Source organism: Babylonia areolata, chromosome 4 (assembly GCF_041734735.1).
Source record: "Babylonia areolata isolate BAREFJ2019XMU chromosome 4, ASM4173473v1, whole genome shotgun sequence".
NCBI lineage: Eukaryota > Metazoa > Mollusca > Gastropoda > Neogastropoda > Buccinidae > Babylonia > Babylonia areolata.
In genome coordinates this window covers 18,268,912-18,285,202 of record NC_134879.1, presented here as the reverse complement: position 1 = coordinate 18,285,202, position 16,291 = coordinate 18,268,912, and the positions used below count along the sequence as shown (strand labels likewise).

The 16,291-nt window shown below is 41.0% G+C and overlaps 1 protein-coding gene across 1 annotated transcript in view; it reads right to left on the bottom strand.

The window, feature by feature from the left end:
- LOC143280912 (rab3 GTPase-activating protein non-catalytic subunit-like) overlaps window positions 1-15,580 on the bottom strand; it is a 55,867-nt gene extending 40,287 nt beyond the window's left edge. Inside the window, exons 1-13 of the mRNA XM_076585691.1 lie at window positions 15,344-15,580; window positions 14,135-14,332; window positions 10,312-10,396; window positions 9,842-9,889; window positions 9,134-9,209; window positions 8,742-8,843; window positions 8,052-8,151; window positions 5,828-5,929; window positions 3,929-4,077; window positions 2,545-2,624; window positions 1,921-2,007; window positions 1,010-1,149; window positions 85-433 (exon numbers count right to left, since the gene is read on the bottom strand). Of these exons, the coding sequence (XP_076441806.1) occupies window positions 85-433; window positions 1,010-1,149; window positions 1,921-2,007; window positions 2,545-2,624; window positions 3,929-4,077; window positions 5,828-5,929; window positions 8,052-8,151; window positions 8,742-8,843; window positions 9,134-9,209; window positions 9,842-9,889; window positions 10,312-10,396; window positions 14,135-14,332; window positions 15,344-15,467 (1,640 nt within the window). The 5' untranslated portion in view covers window positions 15,468-15,580. The remainder of the gene's footprint in view (window positions 1-84; window positions 434-1,009; window positions 1,150-1,920; window positions 2,008-2,544; window positions 2,625-3,928; window positions 4,078-5,827; window positions 5,930-8,051; window positions 8,152-8,741; window positions 8,844-9,133; window positions 9,210-9,841; window positions 9,890-10,311; window positions 10,397-14,134; window positions 14,333-15,343) is intronic.
- Between the last annotated feature and the right edge of the window lie 711 nt (window positions 15,581-16,291).

Here is a 16,291-nt window from a genome sequence, read left to right as displayed (position 1 = left end):
CAATACATAAAAAGCTTGTGTTTTGCGGAAAATTACGGTACCCATATCAACCAACCACACCCACACCTCCCCAGCTACCCTCACCTGAGGGCCAGGTGGAAGGGGATGTCCAACGTCTTCACACAGCCGTCAGGGTCGATGAGGGCGCACTGGAAGGCCCGGGAGCGGACTCCGCGGTAGGTGACGTTGTTGAGCCCCATCAGGCCATAGGACGGGCACACCAGCATGCAGTACTTGCTGACGTTGAAGGCCGCCACCCGGGGCCCGTGCACCGCCGTCCACACCTCCACGATGCCACGCCGCGGGGCGTAGATGATGAGGAACTGGGCCACGCGCGACTGGCTGGGGCTGTGCCGGTGGTGGTGGTGGTGGTGGTGGCCCCCTCCCCCATCCTCCTTCACCTGCACCCAGCCCAGCTGCGCGTCCCTGTAACCTGGAAAATGCATGCAGTGTGTGCCACAAGACCTGCTGCCCATTCACCTGGTCGTTTTTTCCGTCGCCACTCCCTCTCCCCAGCATCAAGCGGTACATTCCGTTTCACATCCATTTTGCGAGCTGAGGAAACAAATATATTTATTGCAGGTACTATCCAACAATTCCCTAGTGTACATCTTTACTCATCTGACTGGAAATTACTTGTGCATCCACAGGCTCATCACTCACATCACACAATCTCTGTGACATTTTTCAAGTGCTCAAATGTCAATTCAATCTTCAAGCCAACTTCTTGCCTAGTAATGTAATTTTATGAAGCTTTAACATTTTTTGTGGTTTGAACCAGTTTATGCAGAACATCATTATTCAGCACAGGTAAGACAGACAAAACTTTCATTCCAGGTGACATACAATGCTGATAAACATCCTTCATTACAGATAAAAAGACAACACTTCCGACTTTGATTTTAGGTCCAGTTAACTTTTGAGTGAAGGCAGAAACAGAGACAGAGTGACAGACACGGTGATGTGTCAAATCATGACAATCAGCAGCAGAGACAGGCATCACCCTCACCTTTCCACATGCGCACAGCCAGCCCTTTCTGCACGTCGATGAGGATGACGCGACCAAAGCTGTCTGTGGTGGCAATGTAGTTGTTGCAGGGTGACAGCACGATGCTGTCCCCTGATCGGCGCAAATCAGGCAAGCCGTACCTGCGCACACCAACAACACACACCACAATAATGACAACAGGCTGGTACTGGAAGGATCAGGACAGATGCTCTGGAAGAACACAAAAGAACAGTCAGCAGCAGATGCAAAACAATCATTAACTTTCGTTTTGCATGTGACATTGACAGCCTAGCAGGGAAAGAAGGAGTTATCAAGATTGGTGGAACACCTGGACAAGTCCTCTGCAGCAGAGAGGTACCACACTGTGTCTTGTTACAATGAGCAATGTTCAACTGCTGAGCTATCATGTCATTTGTGTCCCTACTGCATGTATTACCTTGTTGTGATTGTTTGTCACCTTGCAATCTAAAGCCAGCACTCAGCAAAACGCAGTAAATACTGTCCCATAAACACCTCTGCTCATACAAAACACGATTTATTTTTGCACTGATGAACATTTTTTTCTCTCCACCACATGTCTCCTTTTCATTATTAATTTGTCAGCTGTATTGTTCCTCTTGTTAATGATAAATGCTAAAATGCATAAATGTCAACCTGAAGTCATCCATCACATGCTTAGTGTCTGAAGGTATGCACAGTATGACAGTACTTAAAACAAGACTTTCCTGCTGTCCTGTCAAATTCACTGGATCTTTTTTCAAATAAAACGCTTTTTAAAACAACTGCTGAGACGTTTCTGTGTCATGCTGTGTAGAGACACACCCTACATTTTGTGACACTTTATGAAATTAATATCAACACAAATCCCACACTTTGCACACATTCATGAACAAGTAACACAATGTACAAACTTGAGGTTCAGAGGTGCTGCTGGCTCAATTTTGGGAGGTTTCTCTTTGGCTTCATCCTTCTGTCTGCCACCAAAACCAAGCCAGCCACTGCAAAAACATGCAAACAAAGAAAATGTTTCAGAAAAGCAAATAAACGAACCACAGTTTCATGCATTCGGGAACAAATGCTGATACACACAGGCAATATACACAAACACAAGCATGTACACACAAACACACATTATTACCATCATCAATCCTTCTTAGCTAACACACACACACACACACACACACACACACACACACATTACATTCAACTCCTCTTTATGAAGCTTCCTCTCATCCTTCTCTCTTTCTCCATCCCCTCCGCCACATACCTATTTTCCCCATTATCTTTCTCTTGTTCCCTTTCCGTCCCACCCCCCCACAACCTCCATTTCCTGCTACATCTTCTCTCAGAAATATGCCTTTCTTTCTTGTTCTCAATGATAATAATAACAACAATAATACTAATACATTTATAGGGCACTTTCAAACCTCTCAAAAACACTTTACAATAACACCTCTGTCAGATAAAAGAACACACATGTGCACACGCATGCACGCGCGCACACACACACACAAAGATGCAACAAGTATCTTCACCTTGCTGCTGACATGAGCGCCGATTTCAGTTTGTGTGCCATGGCCATTGCCACCTCAGACAGTATCGGCTGCATGTTTCCCTGCACACAGACACACACATCCCATCATCCCTGCAGTCGGTGATGGGCGCAATAGCCCAGAGGTTAGAGTAAACAGAAAGGAGGAGTTCGTATTATAATCCATGTTTGGTGATACATATACTTACCATGTCAAACTGATGCAAACTAGGCCTATTGGTCTGCTCTGCTTGGCCAAATTTCGCGCGGCTAACAGTGAAAAGACGCCCCTCTTTGTCTGGCCCGCTCTTAGCCAATCAAACGCCTCTAACAGCTATAAGTGCTGAATCATTCCTTTGGCCAAGGCTCTCCACGCCATCTTGTCAGGTTTTCGCTCTGTCTTACATACAGAACAGGATAGTCCAAAAGTTATCTGTAAACAGACAACACTACAACAGAGTTTACCAATCCCACAGTTCCACAAAACAGTGACCAACCCACCACAATAGCATGAAAGATGCCTCCATGAATATAGCAGAGGCTGAAGGACCTAATTTTACCACAAACAGATGACACATCAATAAAATTTACCAATACCACAAACAATGGCCAACCCATCTCAATAGCCTAAAAAAGTCAGCATGAATATTGCATCGATTGATGGACTTGAATTTACTGCAAACGGACAACACAACAATAAAATGTACCTACACAACAAAATGTGACCATTCCACCTCAACAGCATAAAAGTCGCCTACATAAATACAGTACAGGTTCATGGACCAGATCTTACTGCAAACACGTAATACAATAAAATGTACCCATGCAACAAAATGTGACCAACCCACCTCAATAGCACAGAAAAAGCCTACATAAATACAGTATAGGTTTATGGACCAGATTTTTTACAGAAAAAACAGGTGACAAAGAAATAACATACACCAATGCCACAAAAAAAAAAAGGTGGCCGACCCACTTCAATAGCAAAAAAGAACCCAACATAAACAATATCCAAGATGATAGACCTGAATCAAATATAAACAGATCTCCGATCTCCCAGGTCAACATATGTGCAGACCTGCTTGTGCCTGAACACCCTTACTGTCTATATGCAAGCAGAAGATCAAATACACACGTTAAAGATCCTGTAATTCATGTCAGTGCTCAGTGGGTTATGGAAACAAGAACGTGCCCAGCATGCATACCCCTGAAAATGGAGTAGGGCTGCCTACATGGCGGGGTAAAAATGGTCATACATGTAAAAGCCCACTTGTGTACATACAAGTGAACGTGGGAGTTGCAGCCCACAAACGAAGAAGAAGAAGAAATACAGATAAAAGACATAACAATAAACTGTACCAATAACCACAAAACCGTGACCGACCCACCTCGATAGCGTAAAAGAAGCCCACATAAGGAGAGGCTCCAGAAGTGATATACAAGGACGCCGCGGGCGGACTGACACGAGGCTGAGCATTGAACCCATGCTCCATCGATGCCCTTTTCAGCTGGTCGAAAGGGCTGGGACATGTTACTCCTGAAATAAGTAAACAACCCAGTGTGAGCTCTGTATGCTACTCCTGAAATAAGTATATAATCCAGTGTGAGTACAACTTGCTACACCTGAAATAAGTATATAACCCAGTGTGAGTACAACATGCTACACCTGAAATAAGTATATAATCCAGTCTGAGTACAACTTGCTACACCTGAAATAAGTATATAACCCAGAGTGAGTACCGCATGTTACACCTGAAATAAGTATATAAGCCAGTGTGAGTACCACTTGTTACACCTGAAATAAGTATATAAGCCAGTGTGAGTACCACAAGTTACACCTGAAATAAGTATATAACCCAGTGTGAGTACAGCATGTTACACCTGAAATAAGTATATAACCCAGTGTGAGTACAGCATGTTACACTTGAAATAAGTATGTAACCCAGTGTGAGTACAGCATGTTACACCTGAAATAAGTATGTAACCCAGTGTGAGTACAGCATGTTACACCTGAAATAAGTATATAACCCAGTGTTGAGTACAGCATGTTACACCTGAAATAAGTATATAACCCAGTGTTGAGTACAGCATGTTACACCTGAAGTAAGTATATAACCCAGTGTTGAGTACAGCATGTTACACCTGAAATAAGTATAAAACCCACAGTGAGTACAACATGTTACACCTGAAATAAGTATGTAACCCAGAGTGAGTACAGCATGTTACACCTGAAATAAGTATATAACCCAGTGTGAGTACAGCATGTTACACCTGAAATAAGTATATAACCCAGTGTGAGTACAGCATGTTACACCTGAAATAAGTATATAACCCAGAGTGAGTACAGCATGTTACACCTGAAATAAGTATATAACCCAGAGTGAGTACAGCATGTTACACCTGAAATAAGTATATAACCCAGTGTGAGTACAGCATGTTACACCTGAAATAAGTATATAACCCAGTGTGAGTACAGCATGTTACACCTGAAATAAGTATATAACCCAGTGTGAGTACAGCATGTTACACCTGAAATAAGTATATAACCCAGAGTGAGTACCGCATGTTACACCTGAAATAAGTATATAAGCCAGTGTGAGTACCACATGTTACTCCTGAAATAAGTATGTAACCCAGTGTGAGTACTTCCAAAATAAATATATAACCCAGTGTGAGTACAGCATGTTACTCCTGAAATGAGTATACAACCAGTGTGAACTCTGTATGCTACTCCTGATGTAAGTATATAACCCAGTGTGAGTACCACATGTTACTCCTGAAATAAGTATGCAACTCAGTATGAGCACAGCATATTACCGCTGAAATAAGATTATAACCCAGCAGAAGCTCTGTATGCTAAATATGTACATAAGCCAGTTTGAGTACAGAATATTACCCCTGAAATAAGTATACGTACGACCCAATATGAGTACAGCATATTACCCGTGAAATAAGAATATAACTCAGCGTCAGTACAGCATGTTACACCTGAACTGAGCATACAGCCCAGTGTGAGTACAGCATGTTACCCCTGCATGCACGACCTCTCTCACGCACACACACGCACACACAAAAATGAGGAATGTACTTGCATACATGGACATACACACTTACACATATACAAAGTCAAAGAACAAATTAAAACAATCTCCCTCTTCTTCAACATACAAACATCAACTTGATAAAGTGTGGACCTAAAACAAAAAAAGTGGTTGCAGGTCAACAAAGACCCTAGGGTGACGAAAGGAAACCAAACAACCAGAGAACAAACATCCTCTTTCACTGACCGCAGCTGACCAGATCGGTGATGCGATCCTGGTCGCTGAGGGCCCACTTCTTGTAGGCAAGGGGTGGGGGCTGCACGTAGCCCTCCCCTCCACTGGCCGTCGCTGGAACATCATCTCAACATACAACATCTCTCAAGCAGCAGCAACACCTTTTCTCTGACTAAAACAACAACAACAAAATAAATTAAATAATTCAAAAAAATCAAAACTGCCTTTTCGTTTCTCTAAAATACCATCCAGTAATGAATAAGAAATTGCTCATGTTGTTTCAAGTATAACAGAACAAATGAATATCCAATAATTATCGGTAATACAGACCCAATAAAAAAAAAATATGCATGCATCAAGAAATGCATCCTTCCTTTCATAAATAATTCTTTTTTGAAAATTGCACGATACTTTTTTTTTTTTTTACAAGTAGAGAAAAGTGTAAAGATTTCTCCAACTGTCTGCTGTGCTTTGTTCCAAGCCTTTGCAGGAAAGAGGCAAGAGAAATATACAGGTAACAGAGAGTGACATTTCAACATTTGCAGCCAGCATCTCCTCTTGATAATGACACAACTGAGAAGCCAGTGTCCACAAGTTCCGAGTCCCATACACAGACCAGGATTTTCACGCCCCTCCTCCACAAAACCTTGAGTGCTGGTCTGGGTGCTAGTCTTTCAGTATCAGTAGCTCATGGAGGCGTCACTGCATTTGGTCAAATCCATATACGCTACACCACATCTGCCAAGCAGATGCCTGACCAGCAGCGTAACCCAACGCACTTAGTCAGGCCTTGAGGAAAAAAAAAAGAATAAAATAAATTTTAAAATAAAATAAAATAAATAAATAAAAATAATAGAAAAAAATATAAAGATAATAATAAGAATTATTATAATTATGGTATCTATAAGGCACAAAGTCTTGATGAAATCAACTGTAAGCACACACAAAAAACAAAAACGTTTTAAAAAAATTTTTTTTAAAAATCAATAAATGAATGAATAAAAACATAATTTAAAAAAATTTAAAATAAAATAAGAAATATAAAGACACTAATGATGACAAATAAGCAAATAAATGTATAACATGCAGACACACATTCACACACACACACACACATGCATAACAGATATGCAACAAACATGCAGTTAGTCTCAGATGAGCATAAACTGAGGTCTCATGTACAGCATACACTCAGTGCATGTAAAAGAACCCATGGCAACCAAAGGGTTGTTCCTGACAAAAATCTGAAGAAAAATCTGCTTTGATACTAAAACAAATGCACTCGTATGCACAGTTAGTACTGGCAGCTAAAATTTGAAAAAATATACAGAATACTGTACTAAACATTTATATCTCTTTGAAACAAGCAAACGGTGAAAAGGATTTCGCAGATAACTAGCTGCAGACAGAAAAAAAGAAAAAGGAAGATGTTTCACTGTGGTGACACCCTCATTCTGGGGGACATTTTACATGTGCTGCTTACAGTCCAGCCAAACCCACAGGACCATATCACGACTATCTCCCTGGGAAGAGCAGCCTCAATTTCACACAAAAGGGTATCCACTGTGACAAAAAGTAATGCAATACAATGCAATGCAATGCAATGCAATGCAGTGCAATACAATGCAATATACAATGCAACACAATAACATATTTTAAAATACACACACACACACACACACACAAACAACAAAAACTAAAGCAAAACAAAACAAAACAAACAAACAAAAAAACAACAACAAAAAAACAAACGAGTGACCAGGTGGTCACATCAAACATACACGTATTGTTCTTGCATAGTTATAGTGCCTCCAGAGAGAGAGAGAGAGAGAGAGAGAGAGAGAGCCTAGTTTTCTCTTTCAGACACTGTAATTGTGTGCGGGGTCATTGTGTGCATGTTTATGTTTTTTCTTCTTTTGTGTTGCATGATATTGAAGACGATGGAAGATCTGTTATAAGGAAATGGAAAAAAGAAAGGAAAGGAAAATAAAGAAGAGAGAGGAAAAAAAAAGATAACAGAAAGAAAGGAGAAAAATGATGACAGAAGAAAAAGAAGAAAAAAAAAAAAAACGAAAAAAACAACGAAAATCTTCCATGGATGCTGAGATAGCCCTGCACATTTGCAGAACTTGAACGCATCCTCTGATTTCTCCTAAAAAAAAAAAAAAAAAAAAAAAAAAAACCCAAAAAACATACTTCAAAATCCAAACACACAATCCCACTCTGTGGTCACTACCTCTGGCCACCTGGTTCCGACAGGCTCTGAGCGACTGAATGAGACTGAAGCCATCGATGGACACCACCGCTTTCTTGTACAGGATGATCAGTTCTTCATGCTGCACATTAGCAATAACATACGCAACTGTTTGTGATCAATCGTTTTTGAGGCACGCACACAAATAACAATTTCACAGCGAAATCAGCTCACTCGTGCATAAACACACACTAACAAGAACTTGCACACACACACACACACACACACACACACACACAGACACATGCACACACAGCACATACAACCATAGATATAAATTATGTACAAACACACACACAGACATACACATACACACACACATGCACACACACACACACACTAGTGACCCTTTATAATTTCATACACCTTGATACTGTATGTCCAGAATCAGCATCCAAAAAAATCCGTAATTTCATAATTATTCCCTCAAAATTTTTCTGTAAAAAGAAACAAAACAAAATAAAACAAACAAAACAAAACAAAAAAACTGTGGAGAAATTGGTTTATCAGCAAACATAACAAATCATCACTTTGAGAAAATACTGTATTCTTGTATTTTGTATTTGTCCCCTGTTGCCTTCTTTCATGTTTTTGATACTGTCACTCATCGCTGGGAATAAAATTCAAATGGCACAGAAACATTCAAAGAAATTAGTTTTCAGTCACTGAAACCTTTTCTCCCATGCCAAGGAAGCGGGGTGGTTCGTAGGTGCGGCACTTTAGTTTCTGCACTGGCTCCAAATGCAGTAACTGAGACAGCAGCAGCACTCCAGTCTGGGGGGAAAAAAACCACACAAAGACACAAAGAAATTTAGTCATTTTGCTCCTTTTTGGGTGTGAAAGATACACACACACACACACACACACATTAAAACTAAACCTGCCTACTACATGTATTTGCATCATTAAACCCACATTGCAAAATCACAGTTATAAACAAAAGAAAAAAGAAAAATTAAACTTTTTTAAATGTTCACTACCACTGTAGTACACTTGAAAATGACATTTTACACATAACCAATCACAAAGCACTGTTGGGGAAAAAACAAATCCTTGTTATTTACCTCTGTGTACATTCGAACGTAGCCAGATGTAAACCCCACAATTACACAAGTCCAGTCCGGTGCACCCTGGGTACTCCTGACAAAGACACAGACAGAGAAACTGTTTTAAGTATTGACACTACCATCTTCAGCTTAAACTGTACAATGTCATCTACCACATGATGATAGCTTTTGTCGTAACTTTCAACTTCTTCAAATCTAAACTTTAAATGATGAGTACATTCTTCACTCAACAACTCTATACCTGTGCTGTGTGGATATTCCACACAGCCTGGCAGCATGTGTAGCAAAGAAACAGGTTATTTTAAACTTTTTTTTGGTTTGTTTTTTCATACTTAAGATTGCCTATGTGTGTTTACAATTTATTTGCTCTGTTTTACATCAGCCGAAAGAACTTTTTTTTTCATATGTATTTTACCTTTTTGGGGGCTGAACAACCCACAAAATGACAAAAAGCAGCAAAGTTTTTAAAACCATTAAAAAAAAATTGTATGATTCTACTTACTGAACGCATATGAAAGGTGATCCATAAAACAGATACTGACAGACTCAGCATCCTGGTGAGACTTTGAGAGCTTACCAAATGATGCACACGTACAAAAAGTAGTTGTAATAATCAAAATGCAACGACACGTTTACGAAATGGAAAACACAGCAATGACCTGCAACATGAATCAATCTGACAAAACTACAGCAGTGATCACACACCTTTTCTGTGAAGCCAGAGGAAGGCAGAGGATGTCAGTTATCAACTCCCTGCACGACGCAAAAAGGGAAGAACACAGTTACGAACCTGTTAGTGTAAAGTTCTTTCTTTTTATTTCACAAACTGACACAGTAATGTCAATGAACAAACTGATTATTTACTTTGATCTCTTCATTAGAAATGCAGTCAGGTTTTTAACGCACACACACACACACACACACACACAAATAACACACACATGCATACATTCACATAATTTACACACATAAACCTGGAAACATACACACATGTTTGATAATATTCACATGCTTATTCATTATTTATGCATACTCCAACACACTCATAAACACACACACACACATACAGTGATACACACACACACACACACACACCACACACAGTGATACATATACAGTGATACACATGCAGAACAGACACACACACATACCTTTTCACGTGCACATATTCTTACCCTTCATCTTGGGCAATGCTACTTTCCCAAGCAGTGGTGAGCCAGGTGTCTATTTCTTCCCCTTTCTTTTGTGGGTCCCATTTTTCTATAAAACCATATATAATTTATGCATCACATGCAACAATGGCTTAATCTTGCCGTATAAAAATAACCTTAAATGCAAACAGTTCATTTGTCAATGTTTCATTTTATAAGTCTTGTCAATGTTTCATTTTATAAGTCAAGAGATAATACACAAATTTAACTGACAAGTTAAATCAATACTTATCCAGGGTCATAATTCATCTGATTCCATTTTCAATTCAAGTGAATACTCTTAACACACAGGGAAGAAAGCAAGACCGAAAGGATAAAAAATAAGTAAATAATTAAAGAGAGAGAGAAAAAGAAAAGAAAAAAAAAGGATCTAAAACAAGACTTTGAATCTGTTCCCAAATTCAAAAATTGAATTTCTATAATCTAATAAACTGAATCCCCCCCCCCCCCCCCCACACACACACCCACACCCACACACACACCCTCCTTGAAAAGAAAACAGCAAAGAAGGTTTCTGATCTAAGCAGAACCCAAATTCACAAAAGAATGTACAAAAGTTTACACACACACACACACACACACACACACACCTGTAATATTTCTTTAGTACAATGTCAAACACAGACACACAGAAAAAGTAAAAGAGAACTACACTGATGCTGATGGACGGTATGTGAAAGTGAAAGAGTTTTTCGTTGTATCAGAGGGTTGGTAGATTGTCCACAATTACTGTTTTTATTAATTACTATTGTTGAAGAAGGGAACAAAATATCAACACCACTCAAGGACGGTCAACAGATGTTCATTTTGTTCTGTGTCTGCTGCACGAGTTTTTCGTAGGCACGTTTGCAGTACGACCTTATCGAATGTTGCTGAACTCCTCACATGAGCATGCTTAAACACATGTTATTTGCAGCGCACGTGCACTCAGTCAGTGAAACAAGCGTCATTGAACACAGGCGCCTGCAGTCGTTAAATTTTATTTACATACAAAAAGTTATTAAACTAACAGAACTCATGAGTTTTACCAGAATTTTGAGCATTTAAATATATTTTCCTCTGTACCCTGTGAAAAACGGTCTCCCCCCTCAGCCCATCATGCTCATCAGTATGGAGAGCAGAGGAATTGAGACTGTAGTGGATGTTTTCTGTCGCTCTGCAGCCCACCACCAAGCTGATGACCTCGCACGATACAGGCCATTAAGGGCATCAACACATCAAATAAGATTGACGGTCAAGCTACTCCACCACACTTACTGGACTCCAGGCACACTCAAATGGGCAACGTCATCGCCATCAATGGTTGGCATCAAAACACCAGAATGACTGTGGGCCTATTTAATACGCAGTCCGTCGGCTCAAAGTCAAAGTGGACACAGATTGTGGACTTCATCAAGGATGAAAATATGGATGTTTTATTTTTAACAGAGACGTGGCTGAAAACTAGTGGCGATGAAAACAAATGTGCTGACTTAGTTCCGCCAGGCTACAAGCTGAGGTCTTTCCCTCGTGCAACACGGAGTGGGGGACTTGCTGTCCTCTACCGTGACCTGTCTCCCCATCACTATCACCTCCACCTTCCTCTTCACTCTCACTTCCTGTGAGCTGATTCAGTTCACACTGACAGCACCCCAACACATCCACTTCTTCTGTCTGTACATACCACTGCCAAGCAAACAGAAAAAACTTCTGAACTCTACATTTCTGACAGAGCTGCCAGACCTGCTCGACTACTGCAACCTCCTATGTGGGACGTCAGTGGTGGTCAGCGACTTCAATGTGCACTATGACGTGCCCGCCGATCCACTTACCTCCAAGGTGCTGGACATTGTGTCGAGGTTCGACTTCACACAGGGTGTGCAGGAGGCTACCTACTACAGAAGCGGCCACATCCTTGACTGGGTCCTGCACCGAGAGGCTGATCAGCTCATCCATTCTTGCCAGCTCAACCACATGGTCTCCTCTGACCATGCCGCTGTTCTCTGCAGGCTTAAAGTGTCCCACCCCAAGAGGAAGCCTGTCTACTGCACAGTGCCGGACATCAAGGCCATCGACAGGGACTCCTTCAAGGCTGACGTCCAGGACATGCTGTATGACATTGGACCCAACCTCTCCGCCTGACAGCTGGATGATGGCCTGCGCGGACTGCTCGACAGACATGCTCCAGCTACAGAGAAGCGTGTGCCTTCAGGCCACACGTCCCTGTGGTACGCAGCTGTCAGCGACATCCTGCGTGACGCCAAGAAAGAGCGCCACGTGCTAAGAGGAAGAGGTGCAAGAGTAGTCTGACAGTGGACAGTCAGATCTTTTTAATAGCAAAACAGTTAGTCACTGATATTGTTCAGAATGCCAAAGAAGAGTACTGGAGCTCAAAGATCAAAGCCAGTACATCTGTCAAAAACTTATTCTTAACCAGTGACCGCCTCCTTGGCAGGAGCAGAGACTTCATCCTACCAACTGACATTCCTCCTAATGACCTCTCTGATGCTTTCGCTGATTTTTTCACTACCAAGATAAAGACAATTAGAGATGAGCTCGAAACATTTAGCCAGTCTGTACCCGATCCTCTCTTTGCTGACAAACCCCACTCTTCCTCGCCTTTCAACAGTTTTCATCCTGTCACAGAGGAAGAAATTTAGCAAGTCATTATAAAATCTAGCCCCAAAACATGTGCACTTGACCCAATCCCCACATCCCTTTTGGTTGAATGTGTTGATGTGCTCCTCCCAGCCTTGACCTCTATCATCAACAACTCTCTTCAGTCAGGCACTTTCCCAGATGTGTACAAAAAAGCCCTTGTAACACCACTGCTCAAGAAGCCGACTCTCAATGTAAACACCCTCAAAAACTATCGTCCTGTCAGCAATCTCTCTTTTCTTTCCAAGGTCACAGGCGGGGGCGGGGTAGAGGTGTGAGTGTTTTCACAAGTACGTACATTTTTACATTTTCAGGTTTAATTTCATAAATGTAATAATGTACATACATTTTTACTAGAAATGTTTGATGAATATTGCTTATCATGTAATGTTGTAGCCTATGTGTTTCAAATGTTTGTCATTCGCGCGCGCACGCATGTGTGTGTGTGTGTGTGTGTGTGTGTGTGTGTGTGTGTGTACATTTGCTTCATCTTTCTAGTTTTGATCTGTGTATGTTATGTGGATTGTTTCTTCAGGGAAATGCTATGCAGGAACTTTTTTTTATTTTTTATGTAATGTCGTAGTAGTTTGCATTATTTGATTGTTGATCTGTGTTCGTGTGTGTATGCGCCTGTATGCGCCTGTAGGTGTGTGTATGTGTGTGTGTCATTGAGTGAGTGCGTGAGCAGTGTGTCTGGGTATGTGGCTTGTGTTTGTTGGTGCATGCGTGCGTGCGTGCGTACAAGCGCACGTGCGCATGTGCGCGCGCGCTTGTGTGTGTGCGCATACACGTCGTGTGTTCTGTGTGTATGTATGTATGTATGTACCTACGTATATACGTATGCGCACATGCTTGTGTTCTTTCAATTTCAACTATTTTTTTGTTGTTATCATTATTTCATTTTTATCTTTCTTTTTTTTTTTATATACCTGTTGCATTTCTTGATTTAATCAACTGACATGACCTCTTTTAATTGTTCTCTCTTACCTATGTTTCAAATTATATGCATATGTTTGTGTGGGGATGTTTGAGTGAATGTTTTTAGTGCTATTGTAAAGCGCATAGGGCTTCAAGAATATTCGCTATAGCAAGAAGTCTTAATAAATAAATACAAATTCATAACAAATATTATGAAGGAGAATGAACGTACGTGTCAGCACACATATTTTGTCGTCATTGGCCACGGCAATGATGTCATTGTTTGGTGACAGAGACACAATGCTGTTCTGCAGCCACTTGTACACTCCATCATCCACCATTTCCACGTTGGTCTGGACAGGATTCGACAGGCTGGCGCCTGTGTTCTCATCAATGCTCCATCCCCAATCATCGCCCCATTCTTCTGCATCTGTTGACAGATACTGAGATAACTATGTGTTTGCTTCGTGTGTTTTCCGATAAGTCAATAATTCCTTTTTATAACTAAAACACTTCCTTTCCACCCACATCCTGCTTCCCACCCCTCCCCATCCATAAACACCGCTCATCACTGGACTCCCTTCACATCACTGTTATGCATATGGTTTTGGTCACTAATTAAAATTTGTTCATCAGTTTTCTTTGAGCTTGCTTTCGACAAAGTTTCAACTTGCAAACTAATTGTCATGTACCCCCAATACTCACACTGACACTGTCAGTTTCTTTCATGTGTGTGTCTGTGTGTATATTTGTGTGTGTGTGTGTGTGTGTGTGTGTTTGAGTGAGTGCGTGCGTGTGTGTATGTGTGAGTGATATCAGTTTCAAGGTGTCAATGAGTGTGGACTGATCCATATATACACTACAGGTACACCACATCTTCTCTTAAGAAAAAAGAAATTTTTAATGGAAATGCCTGACCTTTGCATAGCACACTGATGATGTTTGTCACTGTGAGTGTGTGTGCATGTGAGAGGGAGGAATAGAGAAGGGGAGGGGCCAGGGGGGAGGAAGGATCGAGACAGGAGGGGAGGGAGGAGGTTGAGGGGGGAGGGAGAGGGGGGGACGGAGAGAGTGTGTGTGTGTGTCTTCCACATGACATATGGTTCTAGTCTTATAAGCACTTTCATGATTCTGTTTTTGATTTTTTCCTCAGTGGATGAGGGGAAATCGCCACAACCACCATCCCACAACCCCTAAGTCACCAAATCATGGTGTGGTGTATGTGAGAGAGAGAGAGAGAAGAGAGAGAGAGAGAGAGACTGCGTGCTTCATTCGTGAGCAGACAGGCCGAGATTGAAAGAAACGAAACGAAACAAAAGGAACAGGATTTTATTTCAAGACACACAGAGAGATGAGTCGAGTCAATGAAGTAGTGACAGAAAAGGTTCTAAATTCTTGTATCGTATTTTCCAACACACAGCACAAATACAAGCAGCAGTACCTCCATCAGGCGTCTGCTGCTCCCCAGCAGGTTTGGGTGAATTGTCTTTGAGATGCGGGAACAAGAAACGCCTGACTGCAGTCAGGTCTTGGAATCTTGACAACACTGACAACTGACACGACATGCTGGTTTCAGTCACTTATAAAGTTCAAGTTTGGGTAAACAAAACGGCCACAATGCTTCTTGTAAACACACAGCTCACCCACCACTCATCAGCCATGACAGATGACGTCACCTACTGAGTGTTCACACCGGAAGACATTGGGAGAAAGCTACTTTCGATTCTTTCGACCAGCTGCCGTGTGGGAAACATTATCTTTGTAGTAGTAGTAGTATAGGGACTGGAAAGTCATCTGCCTAGACTTCTCGGCCTTTTTATGTCCCCATTGAATCTTCATCTTCACTTCGTCCATTTCATTTTTTATTTTTATTTTTTTCTTCTTTTGTTTGTTGTCTTGCATTTACTGAAAACCTGCATTCGCTGCTGAAACCATTCGTCAACTCGAGTCAGTTCTATAAAAAAAAATGAACGGAAGATTACCAGTGGGTTTCGTTTGTTGTTGTTGGGCGGGGTACGCAAGCCGAAGTACACTTCATAATAAAAAAAAAAAAAAAAATTGTTTGAAGATGGTCTTGGTGTCAAGGAGATTTTTGAACGTGTTAGTATTACGTGGTAGTGCATTCCATGTTTGTGCAATTCGGTTAGCCAATGATTTTTTTTTTCTAATGTTAGTGTTGCAGTGTTCTAAACAAATTTTCTTTACTGAGTTCCTTGTACTATCATAGTCCGACATTCTAAAGATGTGTCTTGTATTTACATCATTTATGTTATTTAATATCTAAAAAGTTTCAATCAAATCTCCTCTTACTCTTCTACCTTTTAGTGAGTGCATATTTAAGTATGTAAGTCTTTGTTCAGTGATAACTCATATTCTTGCATTCTTTTAA